The sequence below is a fragment of the Naumovozyma castellii genome, chromosome 2, assembly GCF_000237345.1.
Source record: "Naumovozyma castellii chromosome 2, complete genome".
In the NCBI taxonomy this organism is placed as follows: domain Eukaryota; kingdom Fungi; phylum Ascomycota; class Saccharomycetes; order Saccharomycetales; family Saccharomycetaceae; genus Naumovozyma; species Naumovozyma castellii.
In genome coordinates, this window is record NC_016492.1 from 776,324 (window position 1) to 802,933 (window position 26,610).

The 26,610-nt window shown below is 35.6% G+C and overlaps 15 protein-coding genes and 2 non-coding genes across 17 annotated transcripts; 7 read left to right on the top strand and 10 right to left on the bottom strand.

Moving 5' to 3' along the window:
• Positions 1 to 780: 780 nt before the first annotated feature.
• DOA4 (ubiquitin-specific protease DOA4) lies at positions 781 to 3,549 on the top strand (the record flags this gene model as incomplete). Its single annotated transcript, XM_003674837.1, has 1 exon — positions 781 to 3,549. The coding sequence occupies one exon, from the start codon at positions 781 to 783 to the stop codon at positions 3,547 to 3,549; it is 2,769 nt and encodes a 922-aa protein (XP_003674885.1).
• A 154-nt stretch (positions 3,550 to 3,703) lies between these two features.
• Positions 3,704 to 4,651, bottom strand: DOS2 (Dos2p; the record flags this gene model as incomplete). Its single annotated transcript, XM_003674838.1, has 1 exon — positions 3,704 to 4,651. One exon carries the CDS (start codon positions 4,649 to 4,651, stop codon positions 3,704 to 3,706), a length of 948 nt encoding a protein of 315 aa, XP_003674886.1.
• A 231-nt stretch (positions 4,652 to 4,882) lies between these two features.
• On the top strand, positions 4,883 to 5,566 carry OCA6 (protein-tyrosine-phosphatase; the record flags this gene model as incomplete). Its single annotated transcript, XM_003674839.1, has 1 exon — positions 4,883 to 5,566. One exon carries the CDS (start codon positions 4,883 to 4,885, stop codon positions 5,564 to 5,566), a length of 684 nt encoding a protein of 227 aa, XP_003674887.1.
• A 364-nt stretch (positions 5,567 to 5,930) lies between these two features.
• Positions 5,931 to 6,476, top strand: RTR2 (putative protein-serine/threonine phosphatase; the record flags this gene model as incomplete). The annotated part of the gene is made up of 1 exon (XM_003674840.1): positions 5,931 to 6,476. The coding sequence occupies one exon, from the start codon at positions 5,931 to 5,933 to the stop codon at positions 6,474 to 6,476; it is 546 nt and encodes a 181-aa protein (XP_003674888.1).
• A 94-nt stretch (positions 6,477 to 6,570) lies between these two features.
• Positions 6,571 to 7,659, bottom strand: RRG1 (Rrg1p; the record flags this gene model as incomplete). The annotated part of the gene is made up of 1 exon (XM_003674841.1): positions 6,571 to 7,659. The coding sequence occupies one exon, from the start codon at positions 7,657 to 7,659 to the stop codon at positions 6,571 to 6,573; it is 1,089 nt and encodes a 362-aa protein (XP_003674889.1).
• A 219-nt stretch (positions 7,660 to 7,878) lies between these two features.
• On the bottom strand, positions 7,879 to 8,328 carry AIM7 (Aim7p; the record flags this gene model as incomplete). The annotated part of the gene is made up of 1 exon (XM_003674842.1): positions 7,879 to 8,328. One exon carries the CDS (start codon positions 8,326 to 8,328, stop codon positions 7,879 to 7,881), a length of 450 nt encoding a protein of 149 aa, XP_003674890.1.
• Positions 8,329 to 8,585: 257 nt separating this feature from the next.
• LCB2 (serine C-palmitoyltransferase LCB2) lies at positions 8,586 to 10,271 on the bottom strand (the record flags this gene model as incomplete). The annotated part of the gene is made up of 1 exon (XM_003674843.1): positions 8,586 to 10,271. One exon carries the CDS (start codon positions 10,269 to 10,271, stop codon positions 8,586 to 8,588), a length of 1,686 nt encoding a protein of 561 aa, XP_003674891.1.
• A 365-nt stretch (positions 10,272 to 10,636) lies between these two features.
• On the bottom strand, positions 10,637 to 12,238 carry NCAS0B04350 (uncharacterized protein; the record flags this gene model as incomplete). Its single annotated transcript, XM_003674844.1, has 1 exon — positions 10,637 to 12,238. One exon carries the CDS (start codon positions 12,236 to 12,238, stop codon positions 10,637 to 10,639), a length of 1,602 nt encoding a protein of 533 aa, XP_003674892.1.
• Positions 12,239 to 15,125: 2,887 nt separating this feature from the next.
• Positions 15,126 to 15,953, top strand: NCAS0B04360 (uncharacterized protein; the record flags this gene model as incomplete). The annotated part of the gene is made up of 1 exon (XM_003674845.1): positions 15,126 to 15,953. The coding sequence occupies one exon, from the start codon at positions 15,126 to 15,128 to the stop codon at positions 15,951 to 15,953; it is 828 nt and encodes a 275-aa protein (XP_003674893.1).
• Positions 15,954 to 16,270: 317 nt separating this feature from the next.
• Positions 16,271 to 16,343, bottom strand: NCAS0Btrna11K. Its single transcript has one exon. It is a non-coding gene; the product is annotated as a tRNA-Lys (tRNA).
• A 792-nt stretch (positions 16,344 to 17,135) lies between these two features.
• On the bottom strand, positions 17,136 to 17,672 carry NCAS0B04370 (Mg-dependent acid phosphatase; the record flags this gene model as incomplete). Its single annotated transcript, XM_003674846.1, has 1 exon — positions 17,136 to 17,672. The coding sequence occupies one exon, from the start codon at positions 17,670 to 17,672 to the stop codon at positions 17,136 to 17,138; it is 537 nt and encodes a 178-aa protein (XP_003674894.1).
• Positions 17,673 to 17,988: 316 nt separating this feature from the next.
• On the bottom strand, positions 17,989 to 19,077 carry NCAS0B04380 (uncharacterized protein; the record flags this gene model as incomplete). The annotated part of the gene is made up of 1 exon (XM_003674847.1): positions 17,989 to 19,077. One exon carries the CDS (start codon positions 19,075 to 19,077, stop codon positions 17,989 to 17,991), a length of 1,089 nt encoding a protein of 362 aa, XP_003674895.1.
• A 2,412-nt stretch (positions 19,078 to 21,489) lies between these two features.
• Positions 21,490 to 21,918, bottom strand: RRN10 (Rrn10p; the record flags this gene model as incomplete). The annotated part of the gene is made up of 1 exon (XM_003674848.1): positions 21,490 to 21,918. The coding sequence occupies one exon, from the start codon at positions 21,916 to 21,918 to the stop codon at positions 21,490 to 21,492; it is 429 nt and encodes a 142-aa protein (XP_003674896.1).
• A 728-nt stretch (positions 21,919 to 22,646) lies between these two features.
• On the top strand, positions 22,647 to 23,114 carry NCAS0B04410 (uncharacterized protein; the record flags this gene model as incomplete). The annotated part of the gene is made up of 1 exon (XM_003674849.1): positions 22,647 to 23,114. One exon carries the CDS (start codon positions 22,647 to 22,649, stop codon positions 23,112 to 23,114), a length of 468 nt encoding a protein of 155 aa, XP_003674897.1.
• A 101-nt stretch (positions 23,115 to 23,215) lies between these two features.
• On the bottom strand, positions 23,216 to 23,614 carry LSM2 (Sm-like protein LSM2; the record flags this gene model as incomplete). Its single annotated transcript, XM_003674850.1, has 2 exons — positions 23,216 to 23,449; positions 23,561 to 23,614. 2 exons carry the CDS (start codon positions 23,612 to 23,614, stop codon positions 23,216 to 23,218), a joined length of 288 nt encoding a protein of 95 aa, XP_003674898.1.
• A 1,851-nt stretch (positions 23,615 to 25,465) lies between these two features.
• On the top strand, positions 25,466 to 26,008 carry NCAS0B04430 (uncharacterized protein; the record flags this gene model as incomplete). The annotated part of the gene is made up of 1 exon (XM_003674851.1): positions 25,466 to 26,008. One exon carries the CDS (start codon positions 25,466 to 25,468, stop codon positions 26,006 to 26,008), a length of 543 nt encoding a protein of 180 aa, XP_003674899.1.
• A 282-nt stretch (positions 26,009 to 26,290) lies between these two features.
• Positions 26,291 to 26,362, top strand: NCAS0Btrna5H. Its single transcript has one exon. It is a non-coding gene; the product is annotated as a tRNA-His (tRNA).
• The last annotated feature ends 248 nt before the right edge of the window (positions 26,363 to 26,610 follow it).

Consider the following 26,610-nt stretch of genomic DNA (forward strand, 5'->3'; position numbering starts at 1 on the left):
TGCGCTAGAACTCGCTTAAGCGGCGTCGCATTTGAATTTGACTCGACTTGTTCGCAGCTCATCTACTTTGCCATATGAAGCCCTTATGAACTCTATGCCATGAGAACGGCACTCCGAGAGGTAAAACTTTCTCATGTTCGTAAGTCTGTGGAGCACTGTTTTTGCTACTTTCACCAGCTATTAAATATCTAAATAAGCTGATTTCCTTGTTTTGTTTAGAAGCTATAAAAGGAATTCAATAAGAATGAAAGGAACCAAAATTCTTCCTTATAGACAAGTTGTAGGTTTTTTATTTTAAATATATATTCCATTTTACTATCAATTAATGAGGAAGGGCAGAGTAGTACTTTAGCTTGGGGTCCTTGGTCATACGAAGTCCTCCCTTAATATAAGTAACAAATATCAACTCAACCAAAGTACCTTATTCTAGCATAGGAATAGTTACTATATATGCACTTTGAAGCTTTTTTTTTGAAGTGCTGGCATAATATTTAACATTGGTGACAGTACTCATATTTATAGATTACGTAATCTCGACATACTTTCCGAGGGTAACCAATTTTGGAATCTCCAAAGAATAATAGAGAAAGGTTCGCTAGTACATCTAGTGTATCTGGATTGACCACAAGTTTTAAGAATTCAAAGAACCAAATAAAAGCATCGCCATAGATACAAGCTAGAACTTACTTGTTCTCGACTTTCTGTTTTATGCAACTACGAAGAATACAATACGAAAGCTAACTTAGCATAAAAACAGTAACACCATAGTATAAAAGATATATGACACTCAATAATGGTTCACAGAAACACTGCTCTTCAATACAAGACTTGACACAAGTTGCCGAGAACTTTACAAATAAAAAAGAACAAAATGGCAAGGATATGGGTGCATTATTAGAAGAATGTATAGACCTCTTATCAAACTATAAAAAGGAATGCAAGCAAATAAAATCTGCTAGAGTAGAATATAATGGGAAGGAAGATGACTCCTTTAAGCTATTCGAAAGTGCATACGTTTATTACAAAATCATCCACCTAATCATTCTTTCGAAAATACCTAACTTAAACGAATTCAAATCCATCAAAGGCAATGAAAGGAAGAAATCCAAAGATCAGGAGTTAATGCAAATTTATAATACTCTTGTGAACACGTTGTTAAACGATGATATGATAAGTGATATTAAAGCTCATATCAAGGAAAATTCTTTACAGAAAGATACACGAAAAGCAAAAGGCAAACAAGAACTGTTTAGCATGAAGAATGGCTCCCTTATTTCCTCATATCAACTGAAACAGTTACTATATGGAAAAAATGATAATACATCCGTACTTTTGATAGACATAAGGCCCAGATTAGAATTTTCAAAATCTCATATTAAACATGAGGAAATAATTTGTGTCGAACCTATATCCTTCAAGGATTCATACTCAGATGAAGAGGTTGCAAAAAAATCCTTAATAACCTCACCTAATGAAGAAATAGATTTGTTTAACAAGAGAAATGAATTTGAATTCATAATATTATATACTAACGACAAAGAAAAGGCATATTATAATCAACAGATGGTTTTTTTGGAAATTTTGCTAACGCATTCGTTTGCAAAACCGTTAGACAGTTGGAAAACTAAGGTTCTCATCCTGGAAAACGGTATTTCATCCTGGTCTTTAAATGATGGTCCTGTAGAAAGTACGAGAACTAATATACCAAAAGATGGAGAGACAAACGCTAACAAAGACATTAATAAGGAAGATAGCGTGTATATAAACGGCAATACATCCGGTCTAAGCCTGCAAACGTTCCCAAAAGCAGTTCCCGGTATAAGTGCAACAATGGATAATACTATGAAAGATATGATGTCGTCGTCATCTTCGCCTGATTATTCAATTCGACAGAAACAACAATCTCCTTTCATCGAATTAAAAAGAACTTCAAGTTTCAAGAATTTTTTTTCGAATTTTAAGTCTAGCTCATCTGCTGATATCTCCAAAGGAACATTTACCCCTTCAAATCATTATTCATCACCTACCTCGGCTATTGACTTGACACCTTCGGCATCCCAAATAAACTTCAACACACAAAAGTCACTATACCCAGAGGCACCTAATCTAGAGAAAAATGAAACCCTTACTGAGGTGTCCTATGTATCTCCGCTTAATCAAAATATCAGACCAATCAACGCAAGAGCGGTAGCACCACTCTCAAGGTCATTGTCAGGCTCAACACGAGGTATACCGACGGGAGGTATACATCAAAAGGAAAAGTTTCACGCAGGAATGACTTTGAATGGTAATTCAACCGATTATAATATTTCTAAATCGGAAATTTTTGATAGCAACAACAGATCAGAAATGATGCCATCAAGTTCGCTACCACCAATATCACCAACCAAAACTGGCATACCAAATAAAAGCGCTTTACATACTAATGATAAGATGCTCGACCTCGATTTTATTGTTGGTTTACAGAATATAGGAAATTCTTGTTATTTGAACTGCATAATCCAATGTCTTTTAGGGACCCATGAATTAACTAAAATATTCCTTAATAATTTTTACGAGAGGCATATAAACCTTAATAGTAAACTTGGGTCTAAGGGTGTTCTAGCCAAATATTTTGCTAGATTAATTCATTTAATGCATAACCATGCAAACCCAAAGTTGAAGAACAACTATGTTAGGCCAGCTCAATTTAAAATGGCTGTAGGCTCAGTCAACACATTATTTAAAAATTGTTCGCAACAGGATTGCCAAGAATTTTGTCAGTTCTTGTTGGATGGCTTACACGAAGATTTGAATCAATGTGGCTCTAACCCTCCCTTAAAGGAACTATCATCCGCTGCAGAAAAGAACAGAGAGAAATTATCATTAAGAATAGCCTCGTCTATCGAATGGGAGAGGTTCTTGACCACTGATTTTAGTGTTATTGTTGATCTTTTTCAGGGGCAATATGCTTCAAGATTGCAGTGCGAAGTTTGTAAGCATACTTCAACAACATATCAGCCATTTTCTGTATTATCTGTTCCTATCCCCAGGGTGCCTAAAGGGGTCAAGGTTAACATTTTAGATTGCTTCAAGGATTTTACCAAACTGGAACTTCTCGATACAGATGAACAATGGCTGTGTCCAACATGCAAAAAAAAGCAACGCTCAACTAAGAAGTTGACCATAACAAGGCTGCCAAGAAATCTGATAATCCACCTAAAAAGGTTTGATAACAATTTGAACAAAAATAACAATTTTATCGATTACCCATTTATATTGGATCTAACACAATTTTGGGTCGACGATTTTGATGGTAAGTTACCTCCTGGAGTGAGAGATGAGCTTCCCAAACGAGGTCAAATCCCACCCTTTAAGTACAAACTCTATGGAGTGGCGTCTCATTTTGGGAGTCTCTACGGTGGCCATTATACAGCATACGTTGACAAAGGACCTAAACACGGCTGGTATTACTTTGATGATACAAATTATCGTTCAATTAAAAATAAGAATGAACCTATTACATCTAGTGCTTACCTTCTGTTTTATCACCGCATTTATGACCTCTGATGGACATTTGATACATAACCTTGACCTTCTTACAAACCATAAATAATTTAATACCTTAATATCGCATTAATTTGATTATATCTATTTACAATAAAGGGTTTAACTACCTTTATATATGACTAAAAATATCAATAATCAGTTCTATTCCCAATCTTCATTCATCTTCATCTTTATCAATATTATTGGAAGATTTTGTATTCTCTTGTTTCTTATTAGCTGCTGCTTCAAATTCTAAAGCATCTTCTTTTTCTATTATTACTGGAGTTTCGGTTCCACTTAGAGTTGTTTCATTTTTAGTTGGCTCAAGTTGCTGGCTTTCATTCTCCTCCTCCTCCTCATCGTCGTCCCAGCCAATTTCTTCATCTCTCTCTACTTCCATACTAGTCTTCTGCAAAATATTTCTCCGCTTTTCTTCCATATCCAATATTCTTCCCTTCTCAATAAAATATATACTCCAAAAGTCGTTATACTTTATTGTATGTGGAACAAGTTCATTCATAAGGGTTTCTAAATCTTTATCATTGGACAGCAATTTACTTATTTCTGCTGTTTTTCCATCAATATCAAGATCCTTTCCTTCGGCAGAGATATCTATATCATTCTTCAAGTATATTTCTTTATCGTTCGATAACTTTTTTAGTTCAGCTTCAGTTCTGTTACCAGCCACAATGTTCTTATTTGTTTCAGCCGCCTTTTCAGACTCAGATTCAGGTCCTGATTCAATTATTGCTAATTCCTTTAATTGTGCACCTAAGGTATCTGAAACAGAAGAGAGGAAACCAGTTCCTGCAACACTAAATTTACCCCAATAGGAAGATGCTACGTTTTCAACATGAGCCAAATTATTATCTAATTGCTTCAAATAATAATTAGCTTTTTCTGTGGTCGATTCATCAAGTGGTATATTTAATTCTATACCATCTTCATTTTCGTGTACTAAATCTTTAAGTTTTTCTCTAGTTAATTCGTATGTCCTATTGACTCCATCTTCAAAAACTTGAAACGTATCATTTACTTTAGCATCCACAACTGGGTTGTTCCTCTCGTCATTACTCTCCTCTTTGTTAGTTGATTGTGCTTGGCTTGAGAAGAAGAAATCCATCCTTGTTAGTATTCAGTTTCCTCTCCAAAATGTGCTCTCTTCTTCCCAGTTAGTAACGTTGCCATCTAGCGTTATAGTACAAAAAGTTAATTAACTGTTCTGAAATTTTTATGTCAGATTTTTGTTTTGGATCTGACCAGAATACAATTTATCTAGACCATATCAAGAAACCAAAAGAGTAAACATCCTTCTAGAACGTTATTAATATCAATAGAGGGTGGACACGATATAATGAACCAACATAATACGGTGGTGGCTCCACTACTCTTCAGCACCGTCCAACCAAGACTTTATAGAGGGTCATATCCCAGAGAAATCAACATACCATTCCTCAAGACGTTAAACTTACAATATATAGTGTCTTTGACACCAGAACCACTAAGTACTGATCCAATTATGGCCCGTTTCTGTGAAGAGAGCGGGATAGAGATGGTTCATGTGTTGTGCCAGGATGAAAAGAAAGTTAAGAAGAAAGAGAAAAATAGTGTCAAAGTGAAGAGGAAAAAGAAGCCTGTGCCGATTGAATACACTGTCGTCGAACAGTGTGTCAAATTCCTTATTGACAAGAAGCATTATCCTTGCTATATCCATTGCAGTAACGGTGAATTGATAACTTCCTTAGTTGTCGCATGTCTACGGAAATTCTCGTATTGGAGTACTGTATCAATATTGAATGAGTTCCTAGTTTATAATTCCAGCATTAATATTCATGAAAGAAACTTTATAGAGCATTTCAACTCTGAGATTGAGATTGATAACATGAAATTGATCGATAAGGTTCCCTGGATCTCTGCCCAGTATACGTATGAAAACAAGAAAAATTCTGGGACAGAGGCCAAAGATGATGCCAGTTCTTCAAGAATAAATAGTGGTATACCGAATGGTCTACCTAAATTGAAATTTCATAGTTTATAATTCGCATGGTATTTGTTATTAAAAGCTCTAGAATAGATGCATGAATATACGACAGCTATGGAAGAATCTATGGATGAAAGTCCTGATGTAGCAAGTACTCTATTCCCATCATTAGAGGACATATAAGCGGTTGTACTTCCATTCCGGTTGTTTTTACCACACAATCGTGAGTGGTTTTCCATAGTCGACGGTCGCCCTATTTTTCATTATTAATCGCAATTTCCGTCACAGAAATGCCTGGGGAAATGGGATACTGCAACGGCCACTCAAGAAGAACGTTCTGTACACTGTATATCATTTCTACATATATTATTAAAGCATTAGTGTTTCCTCCTCTGTACCAAAAAGGTATTACACGATTGGAATGAGTTTTGTTACTGTTGTCAACATCCAGGAGCAGGTGTTGAGACCTCATCAGCTGCATTCTAAGTTATCCAGTTATGAAGCCGACATGATTCTGGGTCAGTTGGTTTCAATATTAAGAAACTCGTATTGTTATGATGAGATGACTCTGAAATATGTGTGCAGGTTCCTAAGCCCTCAAGCATACCAATACTTGGTGAACGAAAGAATATTGAACCAAAGATGCGGTTACCCACTTTGTGATAAGTCTACAGCGGTGCATTTGCATAGGGACCCTTTTTGTATGATCAATGTAAGGGCATCGTATGTTACTAAGTACTGCAGTGAGATGCATATGAAGGCATCGAGTTTCCTCTATGCGCAACTGTCTTCGACACCATTGTCAGAGAGAGAAGGAATACACCTCATTGCCAATTTTAATCGAGAAAAATATGAACAAGATAGTGAAAAATATGATCCCATCATCTTTGAAGAGTATCTGCGAGAGAAAAGGACTCAGAACGATGTGGATGCATTGATTGCTAGCATAGAAACGCTGGATTTTTAAACATCGAACTAAAGCATTATAAAAGTTAATTTATATAGAACGTCATAAACACACTTATATACAAGAACATTCATTATTATTATTATTATTATTATTAAAAATGGTATTTGGCAAGACAAGCAGACAGTGTTTGGTTAGTAACAAATGGTATCACGTGAGGAAGATCTGTCTTCACCATTTTTTGAAACCGTTCAAGACGTTTGGAATGCATTGTCATTGCTCTCTTCTCAAAATATCTGGCTAACCCACCATTGATTAAAGTTTTTTCCTTAAAATCAATGAATGTTTTACTCTTTTCGAGCGATCTCATATTCAAGTCACCAACAACCTTCTGGAGAGGGCTCAGCCAGTCATGTATGTGGCTATTAACATTTTGATTCTTCCGTATAGCGTTTAAGTATTTTCCGGTGTCATAGTTTAATATCACATTTGATTCAAGATAGTTTTCCCATATGGCTTCATGTAATGCCCAATCGGCATCCATTTCGCACTTGTGGATTCCATCAATTATCTTCTGATTCATTTTTCTCTCATAACGAATGAGAGATCCTAACATTTTGGATTGTCTTTTACCTTTATTCACCGCTGATCTAACAAACCATACTCTTGATCTCCCAGCCATCGTTGAAGTAATTGATGTGGTAGGTACCTTCCTTATTTTGCTGGCAATTCTATTAAATTTTATAAGAGAAAGTTCATGCAACGCTAATGGCAGTAATAATTTTAATTTATACTCTTTTGAAATATTTGAAGGAAGTTTATTCTGTTTTTGTTTTTTACTAACATATCTTTTCAAAATGAACATTTCTCTAATGGTCTCAGGTGCCTCTCTTGTAGCTTTAATATGTTCCAATGATATTTGATTGATTTTCTTCAAAAGTTTTGACGTTTCAGTGGAGGGTCTTGATGAATTCTTCTTGAAAGTACTGAGAAGTTTGAGTGTGTCCTTTACAGCTCCCTCGTAAAGCAATATATTCAGCGTTCGAAGATTTGACAACAATTTACGCACAGACCAACTTGATTGATCTCCTCGATGATGGTATGTGGCAGCCTTGACCGTATTTTTAACTCGATCTTGCAAGTAGATAGAACTGCTATACTTTGTTGCATTCCGAAGCGTATGTCGATATAACCGTAGAACATACGTTCGATGAGAAGCTAGGTGGCTAAAATGACTTACCATTTAGTAAATCAATCGGTCTTATTGGGCCTCTTCGATAATATGAGTCAGTAATGTCAGTGCGATAAGATAAAATTTAAAATGCTTTTTACCAACAATTCATCGACATTGGGGGAAACTGTAATGTGAAGTATATTGATAAAAAAATACGTTGGTGCAATTTATGTCAACATTAAACTTTAAATGATATTTAGATAAAAGTTTATATTCAGTATGTCTCTATCAACAGTTTTCAATTTGTTCCTTCAACTCTTCAACATCAGAATCATCTTCCAACCCCGAAGTACATTCAACCAATTTGAAAGTACCACATTCATTTCTCACCATTTCCAAGGCACCAGCATATAACATTTTCAATTCCTGGGAAACAACAGTCATAGGTTTCCAATAAATTACCACCAATGGAACTTGTTTGATACCGTCTTTATTCGTCATGGGATAAGCAAGTAACAAAAATCTAGGCGATGTATCAGGTAAGCATTCTCTAAGCTCCTCTAGAGATTCAATTTCCTCTACTTCTTCCTGCTCATCCTCTGGGATAACGATTTCATAGGATGGTTTCGGTTGGATCTTAATGGAAAGACCCTTTATCGTTTCTACTCTCCCAGTGGAAATTCGGAACTTTCTTATTGTCCCTTTGGTTTCAGTTGAAAAATAATATAGGGATGACATGTTTCAGAGTACTCTTAAATCTAGTACCACACTTCTTCTCTGCTTGAAATAAATATTCTCGAGGTTAGAATCCCTTAACTCTAACAATTTTTTTTCCAGTTTAATGTTCGCAATTCATTTTCAGGAAAATTCACACAGTTACAAGATAAAGACACATAATTATTAGGATTCAACTTATTAGTCTACATTGTATTTAGTATAGTATATTATGGTATAATAGTTTATTCATTATGGCGGAGATCTTAATTTTCGATAAATCATATTATGAAATATTTATCATCCTTACAATCTTCTGGGGTTCTTCTAATTACTTCTTCAATGTCCCATCTTTGAGGCTTACCATCGACACTTGACTTCCCTGACCCTAATTTCAAATTCAACTTTTCACCAACTTCATCAACATGACGAAGTAAATAATCAATGTCCTCTTTAGTTAATGATGCAGACATACAAAATCTTACTCTAGATTCAATCAGAGGTGTAGCTGGATATGCAACCACCACCACTGCAATCTTTCTTTGTAGCATCATTCTTGAAAAGGCAGGCATCTTGGAAGGACAATATAGAAGCATTGGAATAACTGGAGAGTCAGCAACACCATAAACAATAAAACCTAATCTTTGCAAACCTAAACGCAAGTAACGAGAATTGAAGGCAATACGTTGTAATCTCTCCGTACCTTCACCAGGACTAATATCACCAATGATGGTTTGCAAAGATGAGACGATTTGAGCCAATACTGGAGGTGGAGAAGGTTCAGCATAACTTGCTGTTGAAATATCTAGTCTTAATCTATCAATAATCCATTTGTCACATGCAATATACCCACCAGCGGCACCAAAAGACTTCGTTAAAGTACCCATGAGGACATCAATTTCCTTTGGATCAATACCAAAAAGTTCACAAACACCACGGCCTGTTGGACCCATAGCACCAATAGAATGGGCTTCATCAACATACAAATAACATTTATATTTTTTCTTCAAAGCAACTAAAACAGGCAAATTGCATAAAGTACCTTCCATGGAATATAAACCTTCTACGCAAATAATAATCTTCTTCCAAGGACGGTTAGTTTTTGGTTGACCTAAAACAATTTGCTCCCTAATCAATTTCTCCAAACCTTCCATATCACCATGCTTAAATGTTCTAACTGCAGCACCAGATAATCTAACACCCGTTCTGATGGAAGTATGATTCAATTCATCAGAAATAACCAAACATTTAGAATCCATGAATGCATTGAAAAAATTAGCATTAGTACCATAACCCATTGAAAAAATCATAGCGTCCTCTTTACCAACAAACTTCGCAATTAATTTTTCAGCCAACACTTGTAAATCAGTCGTACCAATCTGAGTTCTAGACCCACCAGAGTGAACACCGTATTTATCAACACTTTCAATGGCAGCATCAGTGCATTGTCCTTCACTTTGAGCAAAACCAAGATAATTATATGATGATAAGTTCAAGCACATAGTTGTTGATCCGGAATAAGTGTAATACTCATTCAAATTGTGAGAAATTCTATCAATACAGCGAATAAATCTCCCTGGAACACCGGTGGTTGGTCTTGAAAAACAATCATCGATCCTCATTTTCAATCTTCTCACATAAAAACTTTCGAAGTTGGAGTACCATGGAGCTAATCCATCTCGTTCCAAGATATCCAAATGTTTATTTCTTTGGAAAGTAACACCGAGAAAATCATGAGCATGACCCAAGATAAGAAGGATCAAATAATTTAGGTATGTCAATAATGAAATGTAATATGGTGGAGCATCTATAATTGTCTTCTGAAGCGGTCTGCCATGGAGCGACTCCACTTGATGTAAATATTTTTGGCTAGTAAGTTTACCAAATTCATTCTCTCTTTTGACATCCAATGGGATTTCTTCTGGTTCACACAATGGAACACGGGTATAATTTGCAGGTGTACTCATCCTTTAAATAATGTAGGATAATAACTACCTTCTCCTATTTTTTTTCACACTGTTTCCTCTTTGAGAATGAAGGAATTTATGGAGTAATTGACAAATAAATAAAAACTAATAAAGATGTGCCTCTACTCCGAGCAACAATTGGATAAGTGCAGTTATTAATCTTGTCGATTATATCACTTGTTTGCAACATTAGCAAGAACATTAGCTTTCAAAGAGACAACTTTTTTTTCTTGGGAACGACAAAACACGAAAACGCGTCAAGCATCCGCACATCACATATATAAGCACCATTGTTATATATACAAGTGAGTTAATTATTTAATATCGAATAAAAGAGCATTTATATGGGCCCTCACACGATTAATTCAGTTTTCTATATTACCAATAGTATATTGACCAGGTGATATTAATCTCAAGAAATGATCACATTTTGGTGTTTCTTCTGCAATATGAGATACAACAAGAACAGTTCCTGGCCAATATTCCAAAAATTCTTGACAACGAATCATTGGTTCTGCCTCCATACCGGAAAATGCCTCATCTAAGATGAGTACTTCGGGCATCTTGACCAAGCTTCTAACAAATAAGATCAATTTCTGTTTGCTAACACTAACCTCATCGAACAACTTTGTTTCAGAAATATCTTGTAATTCAAAGTAAGTAATGTACATGTTCACAATCTTCTTCTGGTTGTCACTCAATTTGTCCCACATAGGAATAAAATTATTGGAAGATCCTTCGTGAAATCCTGTTGCGATACACTCACGAATGCTCAATCTATCACCTGAATTCTTTAAGAAGATGGCATGTAACTCTGGAGAGGACATTCCGATTCGCTTATTTATATCGAAATAATTTGCATTTCCTGTTCTTCTTTCTTTTCCATTTTCCACAACTTTGGAGTTCCATGACTGTGGGTGTTCTGCTGTAAGTAATGACAACAATGTGGACTTACCACTTCCGTTGTCACCTCTAATATGCCATTTACTACCAGGTTCCACTTTCCAACGTAAATTCCTCAAAACAAACTCACCTTTATATGATACATCTAATCCTTTTAATTCAATCGTTTCTGGCATCTTTATAATTTCGTGTCTATCCCTTCCATACATCGGATGCGACGCTACCAAATCGTCTATTTCAAAGGAATTCTCTGCAGTTTTTAGAACCTTTTTCTCTTGGAGTATTTTATCTTCTCGACTTTTTATGGCATTTATTTTCTGCTGTAATTCATTTATGGGACCTTGGAATAAAATACCATTTGTTTCGTCTACACAACAAATATGTGTTGTCCATGCAGGTAATGGATCTTGATATCTCAAACCAATAACAATGGGACACCCACCCAAAGTCTCATGATTGTAAGTAGCCAAGAATTTAGAAATGATAGAAGTCGCCGTAGGATCCAATCCTAAAAAGGGATCATCCACAAGCAATAGATCAGGTTCTTTCAGTAAAGTGTGCGTCAGTCTGGCCCTTCTCATTTGTCCATTACTCAACCCCATAGCATATCTATCTTGTAGTTCCACTAACTTCAAGCTTTTAATCAATTTATTATACAGTTCCATATTGACCTTTCTGTCTGACGTGCTGATCTTATATGAAACTTTGTTAGAGTTCGCACCATTATCCAAAATAAATTGTTTACAAGTTTGGTCAAACTCATCCTTGTAATATTCATAACGGGCACTTAAATGAGCTGTTGGAATAACACCTTTAAACTGCACTTGTTCCACATGAGGATTCAATTTCATAAAGCTCATAGATGTTGGTGATTCACATAAGTATTTATTCGATAAGATATTCATCATTTTGGCTTTTCCAGGGCCCCACAGAACCCAGTTCTCATTGGGTTTAATCTCAAAATGAGAAATCGGTTTAGAGAAAACTGGCTGAGCAGTTTTAGATAATGATTGTTTGAACAGAGCATTTGTTATTCGAACAATGAAGTGGTTCTTAGAGGTCATTTCTGTATAATGTGTTTGTTAGAGATGACTATTGTTAAGATCGAGAGAATAGTCATTTTTCATCTTGAATTTGAAATAACGCTACTTCGGGCACTTGTTAAATGGAATATCTGGGTGAGTCATCCACGAGCCTTCGGATCTTATAGAAACGAGTATGCTCAACGACGATTGTGTAAATACGAAGGAATCTATATACGATTCGTGTAGGTGATGTATAATTTCATGTGGTATCATTGAAATATCTCCTCGATTGGGTTACTGAAACTCAGTTCAACAACTAAAGTCAATAAAAATAAAAGAGAAAACCAACGTGGAATGGGTATTCAAATACCAATACTTTCATGATATGTCTGGTTTGAGAAAACAATGTAATTTTGGTCATTCGTGGAGACTATCACTGGATTTAAATTTGGAACTAGTTACCCATCAGACCAACCATATTGATCATATTGACTAATTCAACATAAAAACATTTTTTTGGTTTTTACAGGAGGGCGATTGAAATGTTATTCCCTGGTACATTAAGAAGCATGCCCCCAACTCTTTGACACCAAATATTTGAGTGAATTTACTATTGTTTAATGGTGAAAAAAATACTAAATTAATTTTAGTAGAATGATGTTTCATAAAAGCTTATTGAAAGTTTGAATAATGCCATGAAGTTATGTTACAAAGTGCGGTATCTATTGGCCCATTTTGGCTCCTACCAGCTAACAGATGTGAACACTTTCCGTTGAATAACCCCCAAAACAGGTATTAATTTTATAATAAAAAGCACAATAATAATTGCATAATTAAATTTTAATCAGAGCTACAAACGAATACAACAATTTAATTGTATCAATCTAATGAAGTTTCTTTTTCCTGACGTCATAAACTCCGAGACACATTTGTTTGACACATTCCTTCCGTTCAACGCGATAAGGAAATTTTTCACATTTCCAGTAGATAATAATTTCAGCAACAAATAAGGTACTTCAATGATAATTGAGACCATGTAACGGGTCATTGTAAATGAAATATCTTTTTTTTGCATTTTCTTTGTTGAAATTCTTCTGAAGCTCAATATTCACCTTCAAAAACGCCATCACCCTTCAAGAAAAACTCTTTTTATAAATGTGTCCAGAGTCTTCTCCATATACTTTCACTCCTTTCTTTTGATATTGTTACCTTGGCTTCATGGCGGCTTATGGTGGCTCGTTATTACTCTTGGCTGCATATTGATTGGATAACCAGGGTATCTGGTTCCCACGGCTTGATATAACACATTGATGTTATCTCCCATGATACGTTCATTATCGATGAGGGCTCAAAAGCCTAAAGTTTCGTGTCATCAATCATCCAATGCGAAGTTTGTATCTCATTGAAAACATTGTGACCTCTGAAAGGTATACCCTGCTACCAATTATTGAAATTGAACTCTGCAGTTACATGATACCAACTGAAACAAATGAATGGAACTAAAATTTTCATCCCAAGCACCGTTATTACTCTCAACATTCAAATGAATTCTGGTTTAACATTGAACAGGTAATATTTTTTGTTTAGTTTTCAGAAAGAAAAGGTTGCATTGATGAAGGGCTTTTTCTCCACTAGTTTTGTGGGTATGTGCGTACTTCTCTTTGTATAATATCGATTGCATATAACTGTTCTTTCTTGAATAGGGAGACAGTTAGTCATCACTGGCTCGATTATGTACTCTTATTGGATATGATGAATAAAAGAAACCTTTATCTGATAGTACAATGGTCACTGAAGTTTGCCTGGGTCCAGTTTTTTCAGGTCACAACAAAGGGGGCTCTCAATTTGGCAATGATTTCAACCAATATTGAGACGACTAAATCATTAATTATCCTTAACCTATCGCTGCTTCCGACCGGTAACTAACACTATCTCATAATTGAGAAAGACAATAATTATACCGAATTATGTTTGCTTCCACACATTGCGAATAGAATTTACCTACGAAATTATTTACTGTTAAACTTTCCTTCTGTGACTTGGATTGCTGGCTTCAGAAAACACCATCGCAGGTATCTCCATTATGGTCCGATACATACCCTCTTTACGAGTTTCAATTGTATAATAAAATGAATCCATCTGTTGTAATTGTACATCTAACATTTCTTACTTTTACGGGGATAGTAAACACTGAAGGATTTGTTTAATCGTCACCTCATGCTTATCCATCTCAGTGCTTGCATTACGAGGGGGACCAGCCGCTAATTGATTGCGTACATAACCATACCATGCCAACCCCTAGTCTATTAGCATTACAGTTTCAAATAAATGCAAATTATTAGCGCTTTGGTCCATCTCCTTTATTGTATGCTTCCTTAACACAAGGAATTTTTTGAAGATATTATGACAGTCTTTCTTTTTTGAAAGCTTCGGGTGGAGACTTAGTGACATCCGTGACACATATTTTATGAAAATAATGTTATTTCGACAGAAACGCCAAGTGTTCAGGTTTGGTAAGTGTGTCAATTTAATGTCACGGATAACCGGAGAAGCACATCAAGGGGTGAGCCTTTGCATATGAAAGTTTTGACTTTAGAGCAGCCGTCACTTTTTTGACGTCTGGTATATGTTTTGTCCCATAATCCTGCGGTTCCATGATATCCTTGAACGGTTATTCTCGGAGTGCTTAGTCGCCTACGAGGTTTCACTGTAGTCTTCGGACTTCGGACTTTGGACTCTCCCATTGTCCGATGGAGCATTGAAGAATATTCTGCTTGGATCCCTTATTTGAAGAGTTACTGGAGAACAGCCTTTTTGTGAGCTCCCAAGTCGACGTATATAAAGTGGAGCTCTTTTTCTTGTCTTCTACTTTTCTTTCCTTATTAACCTCACTTTGTGCTCAAAGAAATCAAGCTTCTGTTATAATATGTCTCAATTCCCATTCTCTTTCGGTAACCAAGAAATGTTCTCTCCACTAGATGAGTATTTAATAGACACGGTCAGTGAAAAGCTGGATCAATTGGATGAAGATTTAATATACCTTCGTGATTGCCAAAAAAAAAGTAACACGCATCCCTTTCAAGAACAGGATGATGACATGTATCAACGTTGTGCAAGAGTACTCGACGATTATAACAAAGAGCGAAGCGATTTACCATATGGCTACGAAGATAGTTCAATGGACGACCATGGATATAGGTTACCATGCAACTACGAAGATAAATTTAATTTATCTTACGACAACGAAGATAATTCAAATGGTAGCTTTGAATGTAATCTATCTTGCGGCAACGAACCAACAAGTTCCCCTAAGGAAAGATACATTGATCCCCGTCTGCTGACTCTACCAATAGTAGACAGATTAAATTTGGAAGAAGGTGCAGACGTCAAGTATCCAATGAATGAACCTCTTGTGGAAAGTGAATTTTCCTTAATTGGAGAAGCCAATTTTACTGAAGCCATTGCAACCACAGGGACCATTGAAAATACTGGGATTACTGAAGCAATTGGATCAACTGAGCCAACTCAAGCAGCTCAACCAACTGAAGCACTCAAGATAAATCCTGGATTTCCCTGCCCTCATTGCCAGAAAACATACCTAACGGAAGCCCAACAGAAAAAGCATCTGAAGGATGTTCATGTAGAGAGGAAGCACATGTGTCTTTTCTGTTCACGGTGGTTTAAGAGGAAGGATCATATGATCAAGCATCAGGAAGGAGGTTCACCTTGTAAAGGTGCTAACCAGAAATCCTAGAATGGTAGAAAATATTTATGAATACACTTACTTTGCATGTCTTCAGTTTTATATATATTTTTGTGTAATGTTTCAAACTGATAATAAAATATTTTGTACTTAGATAAATACATGCCGGGTTCAACGTAGCCTTAAGAGAGTCTTAGGTAGTTCATACCTATTCTTAAACATCCAATTACATATTAGAAGAGTGACTACTTAATATTTGCTATAACTGTTCTTTAGAAACACCAAATAATTGATTATTATTCTCCACCAACCTCGAACCCGCTTTTTGTGTTTCCTTACATAATCTTAATTCCAAATGTAAAAAAGAAAGCCCTGTAGGGGGCTCGAACCCCTAACCTTATGATTAAGAGTCATACGCGCTACCGATTGCGCCAACAAGGCTGTTTTCTTAAATTTTATTCAAATTCTGTATTTCTAGGTTGGCTGGGTAAAGTCAGGTGCCTCGTGATCAAGTTCACCTCAGCTAGAAGATTATCTATCATGTTAGGCTCTTCCTATAGGTTCTGTGTGCTCTTATTATCTATGTTGAAGATATTTTCATAAAGTAGAAATTATAACAGAGACATTAAGTAATGTATGTCTTATATAAAAACCTTAAGAAACTTCGTAGAACGAGCCATGGATTAGAATTTTTTGAATTTCATCAGAAGTATGGAGCTATTAGAGTACAGTATGATATTTTCTAGTCATCCGTTCATGCTTTTCTTGGTGGCTTATGCAAGGTTGGAAAACTGTTACTATCGTTAGGCACAATAGCCGCAAGAAAAGGAAATACTGAACAACATTTCTCTAGAATATTAACAACAATGTTTCAACCTTAAATGCTTGCATGCATTAAATCGGTTTACTTACTTCTCGGTATTCTAAGTTCTTTGTTTCCTTAGTAAGTTTTCCTTGTATACTACACAAAAATATTAGAATGCCTTAAAATCAACATTTTTGTCTATTCAGAACGATGGAATTGTACTTTTGCAGTATATCATTATATTGTGTTCTTGAATTTACATCTCCAAAGTTATTTAAAATATATGTTCAGATTTCTCTGTATCTTAGAGGTTATAGCTCAACTGTATATATCATTATTATTCCCTTTTAATGTGAAGAGTTGAATAATGACGGGGTATCGTGAGCACCAGCGATAAAAGTCTTTTTTCTGCTATGTGCTAGTTCGTTTCACAGCTTCCCATTCAATAGTCTCTGGTATAATTCCCAAGAAGGTCCTTTCTTTTGGTCACTGACGTACACAAATTTAACACCATATTTCTCGACGTCTTTATTTCTACTTTCGTCATCAAATAGACATATCTGGTGTTTCTTTAGATCATCATGTCCATATATATTTGTTAATCCATCTCTCAAATGGCCAATTTTACTTCTTTCACCCCATTGCAGATCATCAAATAGGTCGATCATAGGAATGATCTTTCCATTATATTCGATTTTGAATTGGCAAAGTAGGTCTTTCGCAATCTCTGGTGCCCAAGTCCTGGAGGCAGCAATAATTTTGGTTCCATTTTTTTTTAGATCAATAATAATGGCAGGAATATCTTTATAAAATGATAACTGAAAGCCACGACAATCCACTAATGTATGTACCTCTTTGTTACTGCTTCTTACAGGCTTGAATGGCGGTGTTAAATGTGTATCACAGTAGCATGGCCAAACGGTATAATCTAAATCGAATGCTGCAACCTCTGGATAATTACTCATTATACCTTGAAATGATATTACTTTGTGCCAGAATGTCCTCGTTCTCAGTACGTACTGGGTGGTCGAAGTTCTTCAGAAGAGAAGTTTGTAGATAGGTCTGAGTATATAATTGCTTTTTTTTTAGGACCGGGGTGACACATTTTTGCATTTTCTCGAGCCCCCATCAACCTTCCAGTGGGTAGTTATAAGATTGATTCCAATACTTATTAAATATATACCCCATTTTATTTAATACAGGGTATTCTTAGTGAATATTTCGAAATATCAAGTACCCCACGTGTATGACGAATTATACGCTCTTGATTATAATATATATTTATGGATCGTTCATATGCTGAAAGAACTCTTTAATGTCGTCTTCTTCAACGACTTTACCAGAATCTGCAAACGTTTTTAGATATTCGTTTAATTTTGATTTCATTGAATGAAACGCTGAAAACCCCTCAATCAAACTTGCCCTCTTTGATGAATCTTGTAATAATTGAGATGTCAGTTTGAAGATGTCTACCTCGTCATTGTTTTCTTCAGGAGGTTCATAAACAGGTTCATCGTTAATAAGAAACGGTGCCAACTTTTCTAAGAATATGTTTAATTTGTCATCCTTTTTCAAAGATTGTTTTAAGGTTTTTAGAGACTCTGAATAATTTTCTTTTAAGAATATTGAATACGGTTCAGCCTGTAAAGGATCCTCTAAAGGTCTCTTCTTATTTCCATTTTTTGATGTTTGTAAGTCTTCATAGGTATGAGAAAGCATGGACGCTATGACAGAATCTGAGTGAGGGTGCGATATCAATTGTTTGATGTAATAGTCATATTTTGAAACACATTTCCAGCAGATGTAGGCATCAAAACTGTCAAGCGCTGGAAAACCAGGTATTATAGTTTCTTCTAAGGTCTCATTTGTTGAGATGAGTTTCTGGGCTTCTGGCTTCGATAGTCCCATAATACAGTAATCGTGGTACCAATCTTCATCACACTCTAAGCCAAGAACACATTGAAGCATAATAGACGAACCTTCGGGATCATATTCTGTGGCGCAACTGCAGAATTTGCCTTTGAAGTTCTGTCCATACTTGTTTGTAAATGAAGGTATATCATCTTCTTTATTTTTACGTAATTCACATTTATATTCACTATCTTTGTGACTTTTATCTCTTTCAGTTCCGCAATCACAAGTAAAACTTCTTTTTGTAAACAGTTCTACAAGATCACATTTGGTGTGGCATATTATAGAGCATGAATAGCAGATGCCGATGTTGCCGTGTGTTCTACAAGCAAAGACTTGTTGTCTTAAAGCACCAAGCTCGTAGCTGCATTTGTCTGGATTCCATGGCATCCTCATCCTAGCTTCTTCCTCAAGAGAATTCTGCTTTGAAACATATTCTTGGGCGCTAACTTCTGACATCTTTTAACGTTATCAAGAACCTAGACAAGTGATATCTTAAAGTTTATTTGGTTGATGATCATCATCACCTTAAATGTGAGTAACAAACATTACTGTTGACGCGAAACTTCAAATGTCTGATTATGTAATAACCCTTCTCTGGGTCAAACTTAGTTTATGAGTACCGCATTAACTACTGTGAAGTTAAACTGTTTTAAAATACAATTATATAAATAGAAAATGCTTTATGTACCTACTCTTCTGTTTTTGGAGTGTCTTCTTTCACAGTTTCTTTCTTTGGAGCCTTTGCATTATCCTTTGAAGTAGTTTCAATTCCGAAAATTCTGTAAAGTAACTCATGACAATCTTCCTTGCAGACCATTAAGTTAACACATTTACCACCTTTCCATACTGGTAAAAATAAGCTTTCTTTATCGTCTTCTCGTAAAACTTCGACAAACGCACATCCAGAGCTTAAACCATCCATATGTTGTACAAATTCATCATCGATATGTTTTAATTTAATATCTTCGAAAGTAGGGAAGCTTTCCAGTAGCAATTCTTTTAACATTGCCAAATTAGTTTTCACAATTCTCTTAGATTTCATATGATGCTTCATGATTGGTAAAGATTCACTTTGTATTCTCCAAGAACATTCGATATCACTTCTTTGAGAGACAAACAATTTAACACCCGAATAAATAATCTTCAATCTATCTTCATTTGCCTGAATAATGTTCTTCAAAGTCGGGCAAACGGTGTACACTACCCTTGTTGGTTCTCCTGTAGCATTACGTACTAGGCAAGTGGTTCTATCAAACTTATCGTCTACGCCATAAAAGTCCCAGCATGGCTTTAATGCCTCGTGGTTAGGATCGACAAAGACAAAAGGTTCTTCGTTAGCATCACGAGGTAACTTCTCCTTCTTTTGAGTTTGGGCAGGAACTTCTACAGACCCTGTTTCGGTCTTTAATTTCTTGGCAGAAGGTTCTTCTTGCTCAACGGCTAATCTCTTAGCTTGTTCGGCCTCATCTTCAATTTTTTCAAACACAGTAATGAAGAACCCACCAGTATTTTGTTGATGTGGGTAAACTCTAATACAGGCATCCAAATTGAAAAGAGAGGCTTCTTCTTCGGATGGTGGGAACCAACTTTCCAAAACACCCTCATCATTCTTGTTCTTTGTTTCTAGGTCTCTATTCAAAACAGGCCATTGAGAAATACCTTTTGATCTAACTAAACCCGGTAGTTTCTCATCACAATTAACTAACCTAATCTTATTTCCCCATTTACGCAATGCCTGAGCGACGACAGCTTCATTCTCGATTGGATTTAAAGAACATGTTGAGTAAACCAATCTCCCGTTTGGTTTTAAAAGATGAAGACCTCTGTTTAGGATATTCCATTGGACAGTATGCAATCCAAGAGCACCTTGAGCATTCCAATCTTTCCAAACGTTAACATTTTTCCTCATGGTACCATCCCCTGAACAAGGAACATCACAAAGGATTCTATCAAACTTCAACATATCCCTTTTCTTTTCAGCATCATCATGTAATTTAATTCTTGGAAAGAATTGAGCATCATGGTTCACAACCATCAAGTTAGCACTGTTTAACCTTTTCAATTGATGAACCAACATGTGAGATCTTCTTGCGTCAGCATCATTTGCAACAACAAACCCAGTTGGTTCATCGGTATCCTTGTGTAGTGCTTCAATTAATTGAGCAGTCTTTGAACCTGGTGCAGCACACATATCAAGAACTGTGTGTTGTGGTTCTACTTCCAAAACAATTGGAGGGATCATAGAGACAGCTTCTTGTCTAGATATGTTACCAACGGCATTTTCCACAACCAAATATCTTTGAGTCTTGGCGAATTGTTCGTTCTTTCTAATGACTGTTTTTGGAACATCTAATTGCCAACCTAAATGGTTTGGGTACCAAGGCAATTCCATTGGTGGCTTTAACTTTTGTCCTTCAAATTCTACATTGGTTAAATTTGGTAAATGTCTTTCTTTGAATAATTGTAAGACTTCATGAGCATGTTTTCTGGATCCAGTGACTCTAAAAGTTAACGGTAGAGGGGTTTGACATGCAACTTTAAATTCATCCCATTCAGATTCAGGAATAATAGATAAAGTCTTATAGTATTTTTCCCATTTTTCATTTTCTTTCACTAATTCTGACCAATTTTTCTTGGCTCTGGTATCATCACGAGCTCCAAATGTTTTTTTGTTTCCCTTTTTATTGTTTCTTCTTCTAGCCATGTTGGTTATACTTTCAAAGTGGTTAAATAATGTTACAAAATATAATTAATTAATCATATATATTATTCTTTGTTGGTTAGATCAATCTCATCGGTTAAATTTTTATTTTCTTAATCTCGGGAAAATTTTCAGAGTCGCCATGCACGGCAACATAGACATAGACATCAAATATTGGCAGGATTAGTATAATAGTCAGTGACAATGGATATTGCCTGTGATGGTCCCTCACCGATGGAATCATCATCTCCGTCATCTTCATTATCTTGATGTGCAGTTAGATAGTCCTGTACCCATTTTTCAACTAATAGACCCAAAGTTATCAAACTAGTCTCCTCCAGCGTATTAATCAATTGTGGATATCGTTGCAAGCACAATTGAGTGGCGAAATAATGTAGGACCCTTAGGTCTATATTCGGCAGTAAGTCGGTGGAGAACAATCCATCTGTCTCTGCTTGTTGTAAGTCTTCTCTTGTCTTGAAGGGAATCGGGACGAGATGATCTACTTTTTCAGCAAGAACTTCATCAGCACTGATGACATGTGTGTTGAATTCAGTAATGAGATCACTGCATGCTTCATAGACGTTACGATCCATGGTGGTTTGCAAAAAAGAAATAAAGATAGTTAGTGGTTCCTAAGAGTAGTTTACACCCAACATGTGGTAGGAAATACCAGACTCCACCGTCCATAATAAACCGAACTTGTACTTGTTAACCCTAAGAACAGTGCCATCCCAGTCGCCTCTCTCACGGGTCGCCTTTGCCATCGCTGGATGAATCTCCCCTAATGGCGGTCAAGGCGAGGTCACATGACCAGATTACATTGCCGCATCGGACAGAAACAACGGATTTCTCGCGCTGTCTGCCAACGAGCAACCCGCGAAGATCGATTGATTGTTAAACCGGGACACGTTAACTCAGAGCCCTAAACCCTCCAACTGGCACAGAAAACTACACCAGCCGAGACAAGCCCTAACAGGCGGGTTCAGGAAGACGGTTGAAGCAACAGGGCATGGCGCAGAACCCTACCAAAACTTGGCAAAACCCCTTGTTCCGCCAAAGACGAAACGTGCAATCCATGTCTGACCGTAAGGAAGTTTCGTTCCCAGGCCAAATATCCCAAAATACTTGGTTCCACTAAAAGCCATTACAGCCTAAATTTTTTACATCGTTTTTTTCATCGATCCCCAATAAACCAAATTCTGAAATTTTAATGCATTCGAAAATGTACTGTACCAGGTTTAAAACTCTAAGAAGGTCATGAGACTACTTTAAGGTCAGGCTAATATGAGCTTTGATGGCATAAACTATTTTAACAATTAACATGAGTAATGAACCAACGAGGAATGTGGACGATGATATTAGAAGAATATCTGAAGCAATGGATGTACTAGCAAAATTAATCATTCAGAAGCAAAAGGATGGAACACAATTGAAAGTAGAATACGAACATAAGCTTAAAGAACTAAACAGTTTAATTAATTTAATACTGAGCATATCAAATAATAGGAAGCCTGGTTCCGATGGAGTCAGGGTTGACGAGGAAGCTTTAGACAGAATTCTGCGAACAGGTGTAGAGATCATTGAAGGGAAGGGTAAACAAAGATACGCATTGATTCCCGTGATGAATGACTGTACAAAAGATAAAATAACTGATAAGGACCCAGATATTCCAGTCACTAGTAAGAATACTAAGAAAAAGAAAAAAAATAAGATTGCTTGTTCTTATTGTCATGAAATTGGACATACAAGAGCAAAATGTGAGAAAAGATTACTAAATCCTATGAACTAAGTTCATTATTATCATATTACCATTTTTTTATTTTTAATATTTGTATATATGCATGATAAAAATTGTTTATAATACACCAAACGTAACATTATTTTTCCCATTTATTTCTTTTCACTCATAGCTTCTCTTCTGGTTGCATCTTGTAATAAGTTGGTATCCACGATGTTCTTATTTAAATACACATACCTCACAGTGGACCCTCTGATGAATATATTCCTTACTGAACCTAAATGTGGATATTTGGTTTCATCCGTGCATGAGATGTTATCAAGTTTCAAATTTAAAAATTGGTCCACAGATTGTAGTGTCCCTTTTAATTCTATATCATTTTTTAACTGCAATGAAAGTTTGGAATTGGCTCCATAAAAGATATCTGTTAGTAATCAATTTCAATTGAACTAGTTTCCTAAAAAAACTTTGCTAAAATAAAAGCAAGGGTCACATACTTGTACAACAACTTCTTGGTCCACCAAAGTCTTGAAAAAGGAAAAGAATAGCATTTTGACAGTAGGGTTTCGTGTCTGTTATATTGAACAATGTTCTTTGTGATAGTGTGTGCTGATAGTGCTTGTCAATTCTTAACATACCACAACTTTACTTCCTTCGGTGCCCAAATTTTTCGCGAGGAAATATTTTTTTATTTTCCCGTATTGTTATATCTAATAGTATCCATCCAATCTGTGTTAATACCTTAGGTTGTATAGTTTTGCGTATGGTCTATACATTCCTCAAGTCAACCTATAGTCAGCATTTATTTTTATAGTAAATCAATAAAAGAAAAAATGATAACTTGAAAGTTCAAGAAGAGGCTGTAAAATATTAACAGAACTCACAGCCTAGTATAAAGTAACCCCCCCCTCAAAAGTGACATTCAAATTATCAAACAGCCCCATCAACAACTTCTAATTGTATTTGTCCTCATTTAGGGCCATATTTCTTTAGTAAAAAGAAAGTTATACAGATATATTGTCACTCTCGATATGTTGAGCTGTTCCTATGATTTTTACTTATAGGGAATCAGTTTCAGTAATACTTAAAAAAAGTTTAAGGCAAGATCTGTAGTTAAAGTTGCCAAAAAATATGAATTGAAACAGTTTATCCTCCAGGGAAACCCACTATTCCTGATCCTATTCGTTCAATTAAAATGTTAATGTTTCAGGTAGTTTTTGAATTTCTTATGCCAGAGTACAGTTATCTTTTTTAAAAATATTTCTTTCATTTTAGTAACATTGAATCAGTAATATATTGCTCAATTAACAACTTTGTTCCACAATTTTTGACACCCTTCAATATAAAATTTCAAGAATAAAAACAAAGCAATCAAGTTCAAAAAATATTCCAATCTGCAATGACCTAAAACTTTGGAACTACAATGCGTCGAAGAGATAGTGGAAATCTCCTTCATAGCAGGCATATATATCAAATAAATATGCTATTTATTCAGGAATGGTAGATCTTGAATCATGAGGAAACAGCCTTAGTTCGAATTATTTTTAAGACATTCAGGAATAATTTCTTCCCTTTCCACTGAGACGTTAAAGAAATATTTTACAAATTAGAAACAGTTAAGGACTGAAAACTTAGAGTTTGTATCGCTAGGTTGGTCAGTTCTATCCTGGCGCGTAAGTGTGTCATTTTCCAAATATCAATTCAGAATGGTATCGTAACAAATATTTCCATTTATAGTTATCCAAGTAAGCAACAGTTCTTATGGTTGTTTTTTTTGTAAAATAACATTTTATTTATATTGATTGTAGATTTATTGGGAATTTTAGTTCAATATATGGATTAATAATTACAAAGACCCCAGCTTGAAATATAAATGAAATCAGTAGAAAATTCTCACCTGAGAAAATGTTAGCTATATTTTGATAAGTTCAACTATACCTAATAGTAGTCTATGAGATCTATAGGATGGAGTGAAAGTATTGGTTGAGATACTAAGAGTTGACCTGATCAGTCACTCAGGGTAACCGCGCCATTGTGGAATCTTGATCCAACTCATCGAGCGTCCACGTCGTCGACCTACCATTCAACTTATCATGAGGAAGTTAGTATCAGTTGGAACCCTTTAGGTAATTATCATAAGTAGAAATAAGTTTATATAGTACCCTTGAGCGTATATCTAATTTGACCTAGTTACTCAGTTAGAATTGTTTATATTTAACGACCCTAACATTTGGTAGCATCGCGAAAGTTAGATCACAGTACATAATTAAACAATACACAATAACATTGGACAACATTCTGCCGGCAATGAAGTCAATGGTAGTAAACCAGAGAAGTTACAACAAGTACCTGACCCTACCGATTTGGACCAAGTGATTTCCACCCAGTCTGAGGGTATCGACATGCTAGATGCCGAACACTCACCTGCAGGAACAACCTCTAGTTCCAATGAGTATGGCGCAGCAGTAACTTCAATGGTAGAGCCTTCATTTTACGATCAGCTAATGGCGGTCATGAAAGCAGAAATTCCTGAAGTAACCAAGAAAGCGATTATCGATAAATTGATAAATTATGCTAAGGCTACAACAGACACGTCTAAATTTAAGACAAAGGAAGAGATATTCGAGGAAGATTTCAGATCAATTAAGGATGATCTTCACGCTTTCAAAACGAAGATCTCAGGTTTTTCCGAAAATAAAATGATAATGAAGACTTGGGCTCATAATATTCGCTTGAGAGTGCCTCTTCCAAAAAGATTTAAGGGTAACCAGGCGATACGCCTTTTGAGTGAGGTTTTAAATGATTATGCACAAACCTGGTTCTTGGATAAGTTTCTGGATCGAGAAAACTATGCAAAAAAAGATTTTAACTTCTTTCTGAACGAGATTGTTCGAAAGTTCGAAGTGTATGATAAACCAGCGGTACCTAACAGAAAACTGCTTTGAATGTTAAACTGCGAACAAGAGTTTAATCAGCCAGGTGTTTTCAACATTAATGCTCTCAATTGAATATACAACTTCCATTTATAAAAACAATTTATCCGCTATAAAAATTATTCTGTTATTTTTTGAAATATATCCTAGCAATAAAGAGGTAGTTTCTGTATATCATTGTTGTCATCCAAAAAAATCAGTATTTAGTGGCCGGTTAAAGCACTTTGTGTAATTTATCTGACCTTTAAAAAATTATGTTTACACCAATATTATTTTATTTTTCTTAGAAATTTTGCCATCTTAGTATAGTGGTTAGTACACATCGTTGTGGCCGATGAAACCCAGGTTCGATTCTTGGAGATGGCATTCTTTTTTTTGGCACACGAAACAGGATTATCTCTTTGCTTATGCTTCAAACCTTTTATATTTAAAATATTTATGTTTGAGGAGACTAGCAATGGCGCAATCTTTTGTTTCTCCACCTTAGAAATAATATTTTTGAAACTACGAAAAACATAAAAATTTTGGTACAATTCCGCCCTATTCTTGGCCTTTTGTTGTACATTTAAAATATAAGTAAATAGATAATAATTTTTTTTATGATTTAGATATAT